Source organism: Aulonocara sp. 'chitande type north' Nkhata Bay, linkage group LG13, assembly GCF_057382095.1.
Source record: "Aulonocara sp. 'chitande type north' Nkhata Bay isolate Kocher_YH1m ecotype deep benthic linkage group LG13, A_spYH_male_GT1.1, whole genome shotgun sequence".
NCBI lineage: Eukaryota > Metazoa > Chordata > Actinopteri > Cichliformes > Cichlidae > Aulonocara > Aulonocara sp. 'chitande type north' Nkhata Bay.
In genome coordinates this window covers 11,330,487-11,345,228 of record NC_141356.1, presented here as the reverse complement: position 1 = coordinate 11,345,228, position 14,742 = coordinate 11,330,487, and the positions used below count along the sequence as shown (strand labels likewise).

The following is a 14,742-nucleotide window of genomic DNA, read 5'->3' as shown; positions in this document are numbered from 1 at the left end:
ACGCGCACTCTGCACGTATCAGTGGGGGAATTCCGCAATGACGTCATCAGAGGAAAACCGCAGTAAACTTTGGTGCTTTCCTCTCAAAACATAAACCAGACAGACTTCTTTTTCACTCGTGGAATTCTCGGGGTTTTTCTTTGGTTTCTCTAAGCATGCGCAGTCTGACGTCACGGTATATTTGCTGGGATGTCCACTTATGAATGAGGACTCAAAACTGCCGGGAGCTGCTGTCTCCACCTGTGAACTCCCACAACTTCTGCTTTTATACAGACGCTCACATCAGCAGGACTCCATGAACGACTATCAGCACCGGGCTCCTGTTTACTCAGAGTCCCTGTGGAAACGTGAATGTTTTCCATGTTCTGGCCCTGTGCGTTAAAGACACGGCGTGTAACACAGCGTGCTGCTGTCGGCCACGAAACATAAATAGTGAAAGTTCATGAAGCAGCACAGAAACCAAAGAAACCTCACAGGCTGCAGTGTCCTCCAGCCCACCCGACAAAAACATTTGAACTCTTCGTGGTTTTGCTGAACCCACTCTACCCGCCATCGCTCCACGCCACATTTCATAACGTCTAACCAGGAGAGCCACACGTGTCCTGTGCTGACGTCATAACCGAGGACAAAGCCGATGAGCTGGCTGAGTGTGGCAGATGGAATAATTAACAGCAGAATAAAACAAGAATAAATCTTTAATTTTACAAACAATTTGCAGGTGCTGAGACACAAACCACAATAAAACAGTTCATGAGGACACGTTTAAGATGAAAGAGGTCAGAAAAAAGAAGAAACAGTAATAAAGTTATTAAAAATAAAGAGAAATAAGGTTTCAGTTCTGACAGCGGAGCGGCAGTCTGGATTTCTGAGGCGTCGACTCCGCTTCGTTTTCCGACACTTTAGACCGGGACGGGAACTTCGTCTCCTTTTTGCCTTTCTTCTTCTGGAAAAGAGGAATGAAAACAAGCTTTAATGTGCATTGGTATTAAACACTTGACCTCTGACCCCCAGTCGCTGCTTCAGCAGCTTTTTCAGTAACAGCTGCACGGCTTCAAACTTCCCCCTCACCTTGAAGAAGGGGACCCGCTTGCTCTCATTGAAGACGAGGTTCTCGTCGATGAAGGACGGCTCTGTGGCCAGACTCTCGTTGCACGTGCTCAGATCGTCCTCCAGCGAGTCCTGATGATGCAGCAGAGAAGAACGAGGCCAAACATCACGTTTATTTACATTTAAATGAAAATGAATCACAGCTCCAAGATAAATGTTCTGAAACTCACCGGGTCAGTCTGCTTGTCCTCCTCCTCCAGCTCCTCCTCCTCTTCCGCCTCCATGGCGGCCTGCAGCTCCTCCTGCTGCCTCCTCAGGCTCTCCAGCAGCTCGCTGCGGCGGCGAGACTTCACCAGCTGACGGGGATACACAAACTCCCGCCGCTGAGGAGTCGCACCTGAAGGCAACAGGAGGTTAATGTCCTGCTGAGAACTTTAACTTTTAATTCAAGGCAGAAAAATAAATCTGTCACCAGTGGGAACGTCTTCCTGCAGCTCGTCCCGCAGGAAGCTGTGGACCAGCTGCTCGCTCGCCTCCACGTGCTGCAGGAGCTCAGCCCGCTGCTCCTCCAGGACGCTCCAGTCGACGGAGGTCTGATCCTTGACAGTCGTCAGAGCTCGCGTCACCTCCTGCTGCTGGTTGGATATATCGGCCTTGGCTGCTCGCAGCTGCTCGGAGCAGCAATCCTCCACGCTCTGCGGGACAGGAGGCACTTTTACTGAGTTCAGAGTCGTCGGGTTTGGTAATAAGATATGACGGTCGTGTCTCTACAGTATTAAACTGAGGGTCTGCTCTGTGTTGGGGTTAGGACAGAAAACCTCGAATTCTCACCTGACGCAGGTCCTGAGCTTCAGAGCCAACCTTCCTCATCAGCGTGAGGTGCTCCTCGGCTCGTTTCTCAGCGTGCTCCTTCACTCTGGAGCTCCACTCGAGGTCACGCTCCAACAGGCCTGCAGGGACACAAACACACTGAGCGTGCTGTGGATGAGGGATTACAGCGAGCAGCAACAGAGGAGAGGAAGAGTTTGTACCAGTGACGGAGCTGTGGATGTGGGAGCAGCAGCCCGACATCTCTTCCAGAGACTGCCGGCTCTCGTCCACGGTCAGACACAGGGAGGAGACGAGGGAGGAGGCGGAGGAAGACAGGAGGTCCGCCTGGGCCGAGACCTGGTGCTCGACTGTGCTGCAGCCTCTGCCACAAAGACACGGTTTCAATGCAGGTTTCAATGTTTCAATGAACTTTGACGTGCAGTAGAAGAAAAACATGACCGTTTAGTGCTCGACTCACCTGCTGATGTCCTCCTGGAGGCTCTGCAGGGGCTTCTGCAGGCCTCTGGAGGCCGAGTACAGACCAGTGAACTTCTTCTTGACCTTCACAGTCAGCAGGTTGAGCTGGTCCTGGAGGCACTGGATGGTCTCCTTCATATCCTGACCGAAGCAAACGGAAGCAGTGTCAGAAACACCCGACCCACAGAACCAGCCAGCGCGTGAACACTCAGATGTAATAAAGGCAGATAAACCTGTTAATGCATGAAACTGTGCCACACGAGGGCAGAACAAACGAGGCACGATGCAAATCACACCCATCAACTTCAGAATCTGTCGTCATCCTTGTCATGTATCCCGTGCACTGTTATTCTAACTTTAAATCTCCGCCTGTTTGAGTTGTTGAGGCTGCAGACAGGCTGAATGTGCGCCGACTGCACCTCATGCTCAAACAGATCATTGAATGCTGTTGAAGTGGATTTAAAAATGGAAGCGAAAACCACTACAGATCAGTGCTGCTGGGCTTGAAACCATCACAGGTCCAAAGTTAACGGTCTGCTTCAGGCTAGGGCTGGGCGATATATAGAGTTGTTGTTTTTTTTGTTTTTGTTTTTTATAAATATCGATATATTTTTATACCAAATATAAGAAGTGACAATATCGTTTATATCGATATAGTCTATGTTGTGTTATAATTATACTTGTGGAGCCGCAAGTTTGCCTCTATGCTGCGTTACTCCCCCTCCCCCATAACTTCACCTGCAGGCGACGACAAGATGGACACGGCAAATCTCCGTTAGCGAGTTAACCAGGCTGCAGCCCAGAGAGGCTGCACGGCCTAAAATGCTTTCATTTTCTCAAAAGTTGACAGCGCGTCTTATGTATGAATTCTGGTTGTGCTTGATGACTGCAAACCAATTTTATGTGCTGCACGGCGCTCAGCAATCTGTCAAAAATGTTTCAGCACGACTTTGCTAAGCTACGGAGCTGCACCACCTGATGGGTTGTTGGAGCATTACAGCTACCGAGGAGCCTCGCCGAGTGATACGTACTGTGCTTCAATGTAATATTACTGTACTGTGTGCGTATAAGGACCATAAATGGCACCTGTTTAGAGACGTGGTTACGAAGAGGATTTCAAACTCCAGGCTGTCAGTCACGCAGTAGAAGTTAGGAACAGAGCAGCTGCTTGTTATTATGCTCGGCGTCTGTTAGTTTACATTTTGACTGCACAGTTGTGAGCTCTTTGTTATGCACAAAAACAACAGTTTTCTTTTATTTATGGAGCATTATTATTTAATAAATGCTGATAATTTGAGTAATTTTTTTTTCATGAACATCTACGCTGTTTGTTAATAAAAGTGCCCCTGTGACATCTGGGACACAGCTTTGACTAAGAACTGTTTGTTCTGACTTTATGGCTTAAATTAAAAAAATAAAAATATTGAGATATATATCGTATATCCCCATCCAGCTAAAAATATGGAGATGAATTTTGGGTCACATCGCCCAGCCCTACGTCAGGCCCCAGGACATCTGGCAGCGTCCTCGTCCAGCAGACAGAGGTTCGCTGCCCTCTCTGGTCAGCTCTCACCTTCTGCTCGATTTCCTCCTCCGCCTGCCTGATCTTGTCCTCCAGCTCGTTGCGTTCAGCCTGCAGGGCGCTCAGTCTCTGCACGGCGGCCTCCCGCATTGCCGCCAGCTCTCGGACCAAGCTGTCGAACACCACGCCCATCTCCTTCATTGCCTCCGCCTGAGGAGGAGAACGAGAAGAATCAGATCAGAGCTTTGCCTCCGAGATCGAGCGTACGCCACGTTTGCTCCGTGTGGATGTTACTGTCGTGGACCAACTTTGTCGGCCAGCGCTCGCTGCTTCTCCACCGAAGCTCTCAGGCTGTCGTTGAGCTCTTTGGCTGCTGATAAACCCATCAGAGTTTGGACCACCAGCACCTCCTCCATGTCCCGTCGGTGCTCCTCCTGCACACACACACACACTTTAGTCACACAGCACTGATCTGAGCGGACAACGCGGCCGTGAGCGCGCTCAGACACTCACCAGCAGCTGCAGCACGCTCTCCTTGTCCTGCAGACACAGCGTCTCGTTCTGCTGCACCTTCTCCTCGCAGCGGGCCACGCTCTCAGCCACCAGCGGCCTGACTCCGCCCACAAAGGATTCCACAGTGGTCAGAGCGCCCTTCAGTGCCGCCTCGTTCATCACGAGCAAACAGTCTGCACAGGAAAGAGGGCGGAGACGCAGGAAAGACCGCAGAGTTGTTTTAAACACCAAATCATCTTTTTCAGTTCAGTATTTCGCTTCAGAACATACTAAAAAAAAACCCCCGAGTACTAACAGTACAAACACCAGAGTCACCATCAGGCGGGCAAATTTAAAGCAGCCGCAGTAAACCGTCCCAGCCCGTCACCCACGCCTCTGTGAAACCTCTGCGCTCTTACCGACAGCCTGCGAGTAGCTGCTCAGCATGTGGCGCTGTTTGTCTCCGTGCTGCTGGATGCAGCGCTGCACGTCTCTGAAGGAGCCGTCCATGCGCTGGGCGAAGCTCTGCTGCATCTCCCTGTTGTGCTCCTCCACCTGCAGGGTCAGAGGCAGGTTTGTGCTTCAGAACATTTGTGTTTTCAGGAAGCTCCAAGTTTCAGCATCAAGTCATAAAAACCCGGTTTACAGCACCCTCTGCTCTGTCTGGATTCATGCTTTTAACAGCCAAAGCACCTGAAACCCTCTGAAGTCATTTACATCAGCGGTCTCCAACCTTTGTTGCGTCACTACGGAGCCCCGCAGGGGACATGGGAGGGAAAAAATAAATAAATTAAGACGGACTTCTGCGAGATCTCGCAAAACAAACTCGGGATCTCACAAATGTTTTAGCCGCATTCCTCGGAGGCCGCCAGCTCGAAGCCGACCGGGAGGTCGAGGTACGATGTGCCGGGAAAGCTGTAGTAGGTCTTGACCTCCCGTTAGCTTCGAGCTAGTGGGTGTCAGATCTCCGAAAACGTCGGAGCACTTTTGCAAATATGTGATGTCTTGTAAACCGAGCAGGTATCTGACGTTTACACAACTACATTCACGCCTCAAAATATCTTAAAAGTGTATTTTGTGACCCAGAAAGAGTAATATTACAACTAAGTAGCTGCCGCCATCGTTGGAATTCAACTTTTGCGAGATCTCGCAAAACTCAGTCTTATTTTTTTTTTCCCTCCCATGTCCCCTGCGGGGCTCCGTACGTCACGGACCGGTTTATGCCCGACAATATTTTCACGGACCGGCCTTTAAGGTGTCGCGGATAAATACAACAAAATAAAACTAGTACCGGTACCGAAAAAAGAAGATTTATTCATAACACACGTGAAAAGACCCAGGAAAACAGAGTTAACGATAAAAACCATACATTTCACACCTGAGCCTCAACTCCCGCGGCCCGGTACCGGTCCGAGGCCCGGGGGTTGGGGACCGCTGATTTACATGGATTTAAAAAAAAAAAAAAAAAAAAAAAAAAAAAAGGTTGATTCTCAGGTTTTAATCACAGTGGAAATGACTCTAATCAGCCCACAGACGTAAAAATAGTCGGATCTTAACCAGCAGCGATAACAAGCCGACCGACTTCCCTGTCACTTCTTTCCCAACTGTTCTGTGAAGCGGTTGATGCTTAAAGGTGTATTTTCAGTCACTCGGGGAGGCTTACGCCACAGTGAGTGTTTCTTTCTCCTCTAAAAGGAAGTCTGCAGAGGAAACTCCCCACAGTGGTCACAGATAAGAGCGTGTTCCACCCAAAACCCGCTGAGAGTTCCTGCTGTGCACCTGCAGGTTCCCCAGCTGTTCCCCAATCTTATCATCTGTGACTCAAACCTCTGATTTATGACACCTGCTGTGTCATTAGTGCACGGCAGACACAAGCAGCCGTGTCATCTTCACTGGAATCTGTTACTCAGACCAGATGAAACATTTAAACAGGAGAAATGTGCTTTTACGGGTTAAACAGCGAGGCTGGTAGTGTTTGCCTCAGCTGCAACTACAAAGTAAATAAGACACATCTGCTTTGATTTAACATCTGTTCTAATCTGTGGCTGTTCACATCAAACATGGACAGTTTATAGTGAGCTGTGTGTGTGTGTGTGTGTGTGGAAGCTCAGCGGTTTCTACCAGTGGACCTGTAGTCATGAGGACAGATCCCTGATGTGATGAAGCAGCTTCATCCACTCACTATTCAAATTGTGACAGCCAATCAGAAGGATGCCAGCTCAAAGGGGGAGGGGCTAAATGACCCATTTCAGACTGCAGGAAGGCCCAGCGTGAGACCAACAACCATCTACAGGCTCTCTGCCCCGTAATGATACTTCACACTGCGGTGACCAAGACGAGCCGAAGCGAGCGCGTCTGCGGACGCCACGTATTCACCGCTTTAACAAAAACAAACGTGACCTTTTTCTTCCTGTTCAGCTTGTCGTGGAGGCCCGACACGTCGCTGGTGCTGGCGTCCGCCGTGCTCAGCAGCTGAAGGACGAAAGCACAAAGTTTCAGACTCGAATCATAAACATCTCACATCTGAAAAAGGGAAGTTTGGTGAAACGGGGCGAGAGTGGAAGCTGAAGATTCATTTTAAGAGGTTTTCAAATAACAGAGAGAGAGAGAAAAGGAAGCGATGATGAAGTGACAGAATGTCTAAATATCTCCCCCCGGAGTGGAGCGTCGCCTGTACCTGCCCGGCCGTGTTGTACAGCGTCTCCTGGGCGGAGGAGAGCTCGGAGCAGATGAACGCCTCCTCGCTCAGCTTCACCTTCGTCTCCCGCAGGTCTCTGCTCGTCTCCTCCAGCCTGAGAGGCGCACAGGAGAAAACCACAACTTTAAATCAAACTGCGCCCCCTGGTGGTGGTTTTAATCCCACACCTTAACAACAGCCCTGCACCTCTGCTGCTTTTCGTCCAGGTCCGCGGTGCACTGCTCCAGTCGGGCTTTGCTGTCCGCAAACAGCTCCGTGACCTGCAGAGAGAACACGACCACATGTTCACGCCGCTTCAGGACGTGTAAAACGATGCATCGATGGCGAAGACGCCAAAACAGACACCTCGTAATTCCTTTACAGCCAGACAGTTAGTGGAGTCTTTTCTTTGGCCACGGCAACAAACAGTCTCTGTAAAGTTTGTGTGAAGTGCTTAACAGTGAACTCCTGAAATGCAGATTAATGCAAGACTGCAGCATCTGCAACCGCTGCATTCAATTAAATCTGCAGCTTTAAAATCTGCACAGAGGCTCAAACAGCATCTTCAACTTCTAAAGATCAAAAGTCAACTTTTAAGACCTCAGTAAGTTGAATCAGGCTCTGATTTGCAGCCGTCCGACAGCGGATGAGGATCGTACCTTCTTAAGCTCCTCCTCCATGATGGCGATCTTGTCGTTGTACTCTGTAACCTGCTCCTCGTGGGCGGTGATCTGAGCCACCATGCTCCTGCATGAATTAAAAACATAGTCGTGGTTAGGAGCACCCGAGATGGTCTGTCAGGTCAGCTATTTGGGTAAAAGCAGCGTTGACGTGTCAGCCGAGACCTACTCGTAGTTCTCCGAGGACAGGTAGACGCCGTGCTTGTCCCGGGTGGCGGCCAGGTCGCGTTTCAGACGCTCGATCTCCTCGGTGTATTCCTGAAGGACAGAGAAGGTCCTGAAATCTGGTGTTTGGACTCAGTGTCACATTTTCATTTAGATTCTTCTGGGTCACAGATTTAAAAGCTTCCGATGTGACCGTCACAGATGTTCCTGACTGAGTTCTGCTTTTCCAGGCAAACCTGCGACGGCGCCATTTGAAACCCGAACACATGCTGAATGCCGCGTCGACCTCAGATACCTTAATGAGCGTCCTCTTGGTGAGCTTCTGGTTGACCTCCGGCTTGTTCATGATGTTTTTGGCCCTGCTGGCGTACTCGAGGGTGCTCAGCGTCTCCTGCACGCACAACCGAGACTCGTCAGCACAATTACACTCAGTGAAACCAACACGGGCTAAATAAACGTGCTCGATCAAGAAACACTAAAATATAAACATGGTTACGTCCATCTTTTATATACAGTCTGTGCTCGAGTGGAAACATTGACACCAACAATAACAGACGTGGGTGACGCGAGACGCTTCAGGATAAATATGATGATGAATCTTTGAAAACATTCATTTTGTTTTTGAAACGCACTTCCAGGTTGCTGGACGACGGCGACACGGTGGCGATGATGGAGGTTTTGGTCCGCCCTCCCAGCGAGTCCTGAAGGATTCTGGTGAGTTTGGACTCTCTGTGGGAGAAAATAAACCGATCAATACAGCTCCTCAGCTCCGCCCCCACGACGACTGTACAAGGTCAGGGGAGGCGGACCCGCACAGACACCCCAGAGAAGACGGACCTGAACGCGACGTCCTCGTGAGACCGAGGAGGGTCGTTTCTCACCTGTACGGGACGTGAGGCCTCTTTTCCACCAGAGCGGTGATCACTCGGCCCAGCGTCAGCAGCGATTGGTTGATGTTTCCCGCCTCGCGAGCTCGCTTGTCCACGGCGCCGGAACGGCCGATGTTCTCGCTGCCGGCGAGATCGACCTGAACAGGAAGCGTTTGGGTCATTTTAGACGCTCTAGGCTGCGCCCCCTCCTCTCCCCCTCATCGCCAGATTATTACCAGATTGAGTTTTCCGATCTTCACCAGCTCCTCTCCTTCCAGAGTGATCTCCTTCATGTGGATGGTGACGGAGAACACCGAGTGGGAGCGACTGTGGAGAAACGGGAAGCGGGTGAGCAAACATAACTGACATGGCGGTTGGCGACGGAGTGAGAGTGCTTTCCTGCGAGCGGGTACCTGGAATAGGCGTTCATGAGCGTGGAGGCGGTCCTCCTCTTTGCTGCTCCGCGCTCCAGGATCTGGTAGACTTCGTCTTTGTTGTGCACCGTCACCTCCTCCAGACCCTTCACCACCACGCCGCGCTGCGGAGGCAAACACAGAGGCGTCAGATTCCCGGAGATTTCCGCAGCGGGCGTTCATTTCATCCGAGCTGCGTGACGCTCACCTTGTTGCGAGGGTCGTCGAAGAGCTGCAGCCGCTCGTTGACGTCCTCGGTGGGGCTGAGGAGGTCAAACAGCTCCTCGTTGTAGATCTCCAGCAGCGAGACTTTGACGGAGAACTCTGTGCCGTTCTCAGAAAGCTTTTCAAAGATCTGATGCAGCGTGCGAGGGATGATGCCGGCCAGCGGGTCCTAGAGACGCAAAAACACGGGAATTTATTTCAGCGCTGAGCGCACGGAGCTGTTTGCACCATTTCCACAATAATTAACAAACAGCTGTGGTGGCGTTTGTCACCCTCGTTCGTTGCTACTTGTGAAACTTGTAAATAAAACAGGTTTTATTTTGGTGATTTGACACATTAATGCATCTGAACTGACGATAAAAAGCCGGCTGCATGTACGCAGCATCCAATAACACCCCCCCCCCCCAAAAGTACAGCTGACAGGTACTGCATACTACCCCTCTGCAGGCTTCCAGAAACTGGCCAATAAGATGAATGAGGGCTTGTAAAGGCTGAGCTGAAGGCCTGTACAGAGACCCAGCACAGGACAAAGGAGGATTATTATTAACTATGAATCAAGCAAAGCTGCTCTAGTACAGCCCGAGGCTGAAATGAGCAGCAGGTCTGAGCAGCTACTGATGATCTGAAAACAAGACGTCCAACATCCACGTGCAAAAAAACGGACACGGGGAATTATTCAAAGCCAATTCATGCACATTCAGGATGGATGCAGTCGGACTGCGATCACAAAACTCTGAATTTGAAAACCTGAAAAAGTTCATTAATGTTAGACAGTCAAGACGTTTCCCCTTCCTATACTTCATGCACGCTGCTGCAGGATCAGTTCATTCACACTCTGAATTAGATCCACATGCAGGCTTAGGGTCAAACAGTAAACCAGTGAGCCCATTTTAAAGCAGAGCTCACCTCCTCCCAGGTGAACTGCTCGTCCGGGCTCCTCTCTCCCTCCATGGTGAACGTCTTTCCCGTTCCTGTCTGACCGTAGCTGTCATCAATAAAAAAAGATGGAAACAAAAGAGGTTACAAACAGGTTCATCCGGGACGGCTCACGCCGACGCTCGCGTATCTGGAGAGCACTCACGCAAACACGGTGCAGTTGTATCCCATGATGACCTCGTCCAGGATGGGACAGACGACGCTCCGGTACACTTCGATCTGCTTCGCAGACGGACCGAACACCTGAGGGAGAGAAACGCAGCTGCAGCAATGAGCCAATCCTCATCGAGAGACACTAAGAGCTGCTTCTGCTTCGAACGCAAGTTTTGTTACTTCACCTTAAGAACTTAAGACTAGAGCTGTGCGATAGGACCAAAATCTCATATCTTGATAAAACATTTATCGTCCTGACGACGACATAAAAACACAAAAATGTAACATTTTCTGTAAATTCTGTGAATCTCGGGCAGTTTTAGTGTTTCCAGCTGGGCGTCGCATACCTGGAGTCGAGTGTTTTAACCGATGCATGAAACGATACATTTTTAGACATAAGTTGTAACGGCCGCCGTTTTCTTTCAAAGTTTAAGTCTAAGGTTTATTTTTAGCACCTGACGGCTCTTTTTTGCTTCTCATCAGTAAACTCTCTGCATGCTCTTTCCTGTGATTCAGTTTAATTTGAAAAGTCGCAACAGGATCTTGAGCTTTATTGTGAAAGGTTTACGTAGAAAACAAACAAGCGGAGAGCGGAGCCACGCGATGGTTTTACCGTCGTTGCTGTTAACGACAACGCATAAAAACAGGCGCTTGTCTGTAGTGTGGTTATATTAAATATAAGAGAAAGAGAGAACTTTAAGGAATTAATATAGCCACTACAGTGACCATCAGAACCATGAAAAAAATATTGCTGCAAACAGTTTATTTTACAACACCACGAAACAAACGACAGCGTAATAGGAAACGATAGATGTTTTTATATCGTCATCAGATATATATCGTTATATCGAACAGCTTTACTTAAGACATAACACAACAGGGGAAACGGTCAGCCAGATGTGCGAGCACAGGATGCGCTGTGTCCATTTCTCCTCTCACCATGTCGAACGTGTAGGTCTTCCGTGACGCCTTGTCGTTCATGCCTCCCGTCCTCACCATCACCTCTTTCCGGTTGTGATCGCAGTCGACGACGCCGTAGGACGACTTGCGCTCCATCGTGTTGAAAGGCCTGAAAACGTAGCAGAGGAAAACCTCGGTGACAAAGACTCGACGCCTGAGACTTCTGCAGCTCTGCAGTCATAATAAGGAAGCTTCAACATCAGCTCGAGTCACACGGTCCTGTTTGTAAAGATCTAAAAACCCTCACAGCGCGCCGACACCAAAGCTTTGACTTTGGCTCAGATTAAAATCAGTTTTCTGCTTCTTTCTGTCAGAGCAACGTTCATTTATGTTTTTGAAAAAGTCCCATAATAAAGATTTACTGCTTATTATAATTAAAATACACACAGGGTTTGTACTCTGAGCTACATATGAAGACATCTAAAAAACACATTAATGCTCGTTTAGGTTCAGATGACTAAAGTTCAGTAGAACACAGACGTAAGTATACACAGATCAGTGACGCTCATCCTCTGAGGCCTCAGAAAACCAGAGTACAAAAAGGAAATCCATAACATTGTGAGCTTATCATGAACAATGAACCAGACGGTGGGCAGCAGAAGGAACAGATGAATTAACCGATTTAGCACAAATATGGGATTTAAATTAGATCAGTGTCAACGTCTGCAGGCCTCAAAACATCTTTAAGATGTTTCTAAATATCATCTTAGCGTCATCTGAGCCTCCGCCACAGACTCGCCTGCACGGGTACGGGAAGATCAAACCGCGATATGACGTTACGGACGCCTATCTCACTCTGTGTCGGTTTCAGAGCTGGGACACCGCTAACCAAAAATCCAGAGATAATCAGTTCGTGTTCACACGTGACAGAAAAGCAGAAACTAAAAACATTGAAGCTTCTTCAAAGCTCCTCTGAGCCATCAGTTTATCTTCGAGCCATTTCAAGCCAACTTTCTTCTGACTGGCTGCCCCTCAACTTGGTGGGCGGGGCTTCTGTACTCTGACATCATAGAGAGCTAACATTACAAAAAACTATGTGAAACTGAGTGTTTAGTGCCAACGGAGGGGCTGATGGATTACCAGTTTTCTTTTCGCACTAATAATTGTTAAATGGAACCACGTGGAAGACGACTCCAGTAATCGGATCGGGACTACAAACCCATGTTTGTGTCCCACGACACAGACAATCACACAAATCTAAACTGTCAGGGATCAATTAACAGCCAATAAAACTTAGACAGCTAGAAAATAGCAACAGCATCCAAAACACCCAAAACCTATTTAGTGTGATGTTAGTGCTCAGTGTTTGACATGTGCTTGAAATATTTGCATCTAGACGAGTGGGGGCGTGTCTTTGCTCCACCTGCTGGGTTTTTAAAAACTTATTACACCTTTATTCTGCTAAACCGATGTGTAAGTGAGCTACGAGACCTCAGAAAAGGATGGTTTTATACTCTTTTTTTTCCACCTTGGGTTTTAAACCTGTTAAAACAGGTTGAAGTACAATTAAACTGGAATGAACAGGCTTTCACTCAGTCGTGCAAATTCATCCCCTGAATGTTAAAAATGCTAAAGAGGTAAAACACGCTTTAAGGTCTCTTCTAGGAAAATGATGAATAAATTAAAGACCAAATACATGAGCACTGGGATACTGAGAGACTCAAACACGTGAGGCTAGTATGATGGTTATCACTGGATGTCCTGTTTCCATCCTTTTCCTGTATTTTTATCATCATTTTGCATTTCTCTGTGGTTGTGCAAGTATTTTTGCATCATTTGTGTGCACATTTCTGGATTGACTAACATTTTAACACACCCATAAACATATAGAAGAAAGTAAAAAAGAGAGACTCAAATTTTATTGATAAATTAGACGCCACATGGGTTAGGGTTCCCTCAGAGGCTCAAATAGTAACTTTAAGACTGCAAGAACTGCTGATTTTTCCACACGTAAGCTCAGGCTAGTGTTCTCATTTAGCTTCTGAGACTGTAAAATGTCAGTGACCTGTTTTATGAGTACACTTTTAGCCTTTTTAAGGTCTTCCAGGTAAATACACCCACTGAGGGCAGTTGAACATACAGCTTTAAGGTGGATTTGGTGATGTTTCTGCATCTTTTGCGATGTTTTGAGGATATTTACGACATCTAGAGTATGTTTGTGACTGACAGCAGCAAACACAGACACAGCTGAAACTCTGTTTCCACTCCTTACCTGCATCTGACCACCACCTGGATGTTCCTGCCCTTCTCCTCCCGTTTCCCCCCGCTCTGGACGTTTGAAGACATGGCTCAGAGCTGCTCCCGGACACCGTTATATCACGCACTTCAGATTAAACGGGCACATTAATGAAGCAGCACAGTCATCAATACAGAAATGAACCGCAGGGAGGCGGTTTGTCCGCTTTAAATGTGACGAACCGAAAGAAAAGCGACAAATAGCATCATAATGTTAGCTAACGAAAACTCACCAAATATCGTTTTGCGCGTCACTTCCTCCCCCTCTGCGGGTTATCCGAATATAAATCCAAAGTCTTCGATATCTTAATAAATCGTATAATTCAGCTTTTACGGGCTGCTCTGAAAGCACAGGCCGTTTTCCTACAACTTCTCTGGCGCACTAAAACCTTCGACAGGACACTTTTCAAACTGTACTTTTAAATTTTCATCGGCCAATAGCAGGAGAGTAATGGTCACTACGTGGCCGTCATTGGGTACCACGATCATGTGACACTGCCATCGCAGAGCATCACGGGAGCAGATGTGATATAAATATCGATGTACGTCCAGCAGGTGGCGACATTGTTCTGAGAAATATTTAATAACACGAAAACAAACATGATTTTTATTTATAATTATAAACAACTATTAGAGATAATAACGTATTTTTATGTTCCCAAATAAATAATTAGACTTTTAAGTTTACGATATTTGATTCGGGTTTCTTTCAATTAATGAAAAAAGGTTGAGTTTCATATGGTTAAGCCTGGAAGTGACCCGAATGATGCTGGCGGCTTCCCATGATGCACTGAGTGTTTCTTCATGCGGTCATTTTTGAACTTCTTTGAGGTTGTTTGTCTCTTTTATGCTCTTTGACTATTTTCTTCTGTTTATTTTTCACTTTTTTCGTTGGAATTAAGCATCTCTTAATGATTGTTGTGTTCCTTTCCTCAATCATGACCTTTGCACTTCTCCCGCTTTCATGTCACTTGGTTTTCTGTGAATATCTTTTGCACATATTGTGCAGATTCTTTGGCACTTTTTGTTGACTTAACATCATCTTTTTATGACTCCGTTTCACTTTTATGTTGTTTTTATG

General features: G+C 47.7%; 1 protein-coding gene across 1 annotated transcript; it reads right to left on the bottom strand.

The window, feature by feature from the left end:
- Positions 1 to 677: 677 nt before the first annotated feature.
- On the bottom strand, positions 678 to 14,101 carry kif11 (kinesin family member 11). Its single transcript, XM_086258716.1, has 27 exons — positions 13,895 to 14,101; positions 13,639 to 13,749; positions 11,406 to 11,535; positions 10,459 to 10,556; positions 10,284 to 10,362; positions 9,361 to 9,546; positions 9,153 to 9,277; positions 8,976 to 9,066; positions 8,752 to 8,897; positions 8,503 to 8,599; positions 8,166 to 8,261; positions 7,875 to 7,963; positions 7,685 to 7,772; positions 7,233 to 7,306; positions 7,026 to 7,140; positions 6,749 to 6,820; positions 4,768 to 4,903; positions 4,370 to 4,542; positions 4,165 to 4,290; positions 3,908 to 4,066; positions 2,336 to 2,475; positions 2,079 to 2,239; positions 1,879 to 1,997; positions 1,520 to 1,742; positions 1,278 to 1,444; positions 1,069 to 1,179; positions 678 to 943 (listed from the first exon to the last, which is right to left on the bottom strand). The coding sequence occupies exons 2-27, from the start codon at positions 13,710 to 13,712 to the stop codon at positions 833 to 835; spliced, it is 3,186 nt and encodes a 1,061-aa protein (XP_086114842.1). The 5' UTR covers positions 13,713 to 13,749; positions 13,895 to 14,101; the 3' UTR covers positions 678 to 832.
- Between the last annotated feature and the right edge of the window lie 641 nt (positions 14,102 to 14,742).

What these genes read in the sequence shown, in the direction of transcription:
- kif11 (XM_086258716.1), bottom strand. Translation starts at nt 13,712, where the DNA reads ATGTCTTCAAACGTCCAGAGCGGGGGGAAACGGGAGGAGAAGGGCAGG. An exon ending in CTGGACGAAAAGCAGCAGAG is followed by an intron (nt 7,141 to 7,232) that starts GTGCAGGGCTGT and finishes TGCGCCTCTCAG; the next exon opens with GCTGGAGGAGACGAGCAGAG. An exon ending in CATCCACAGCTCCGTCACTG is followed by an intron (nt 1,998 to 2,078) that starts GTACAAACTCTT and finishes GTGTCCCTGCAG; the next exon opens with GCCTGTTGGAGCGTGACCTC.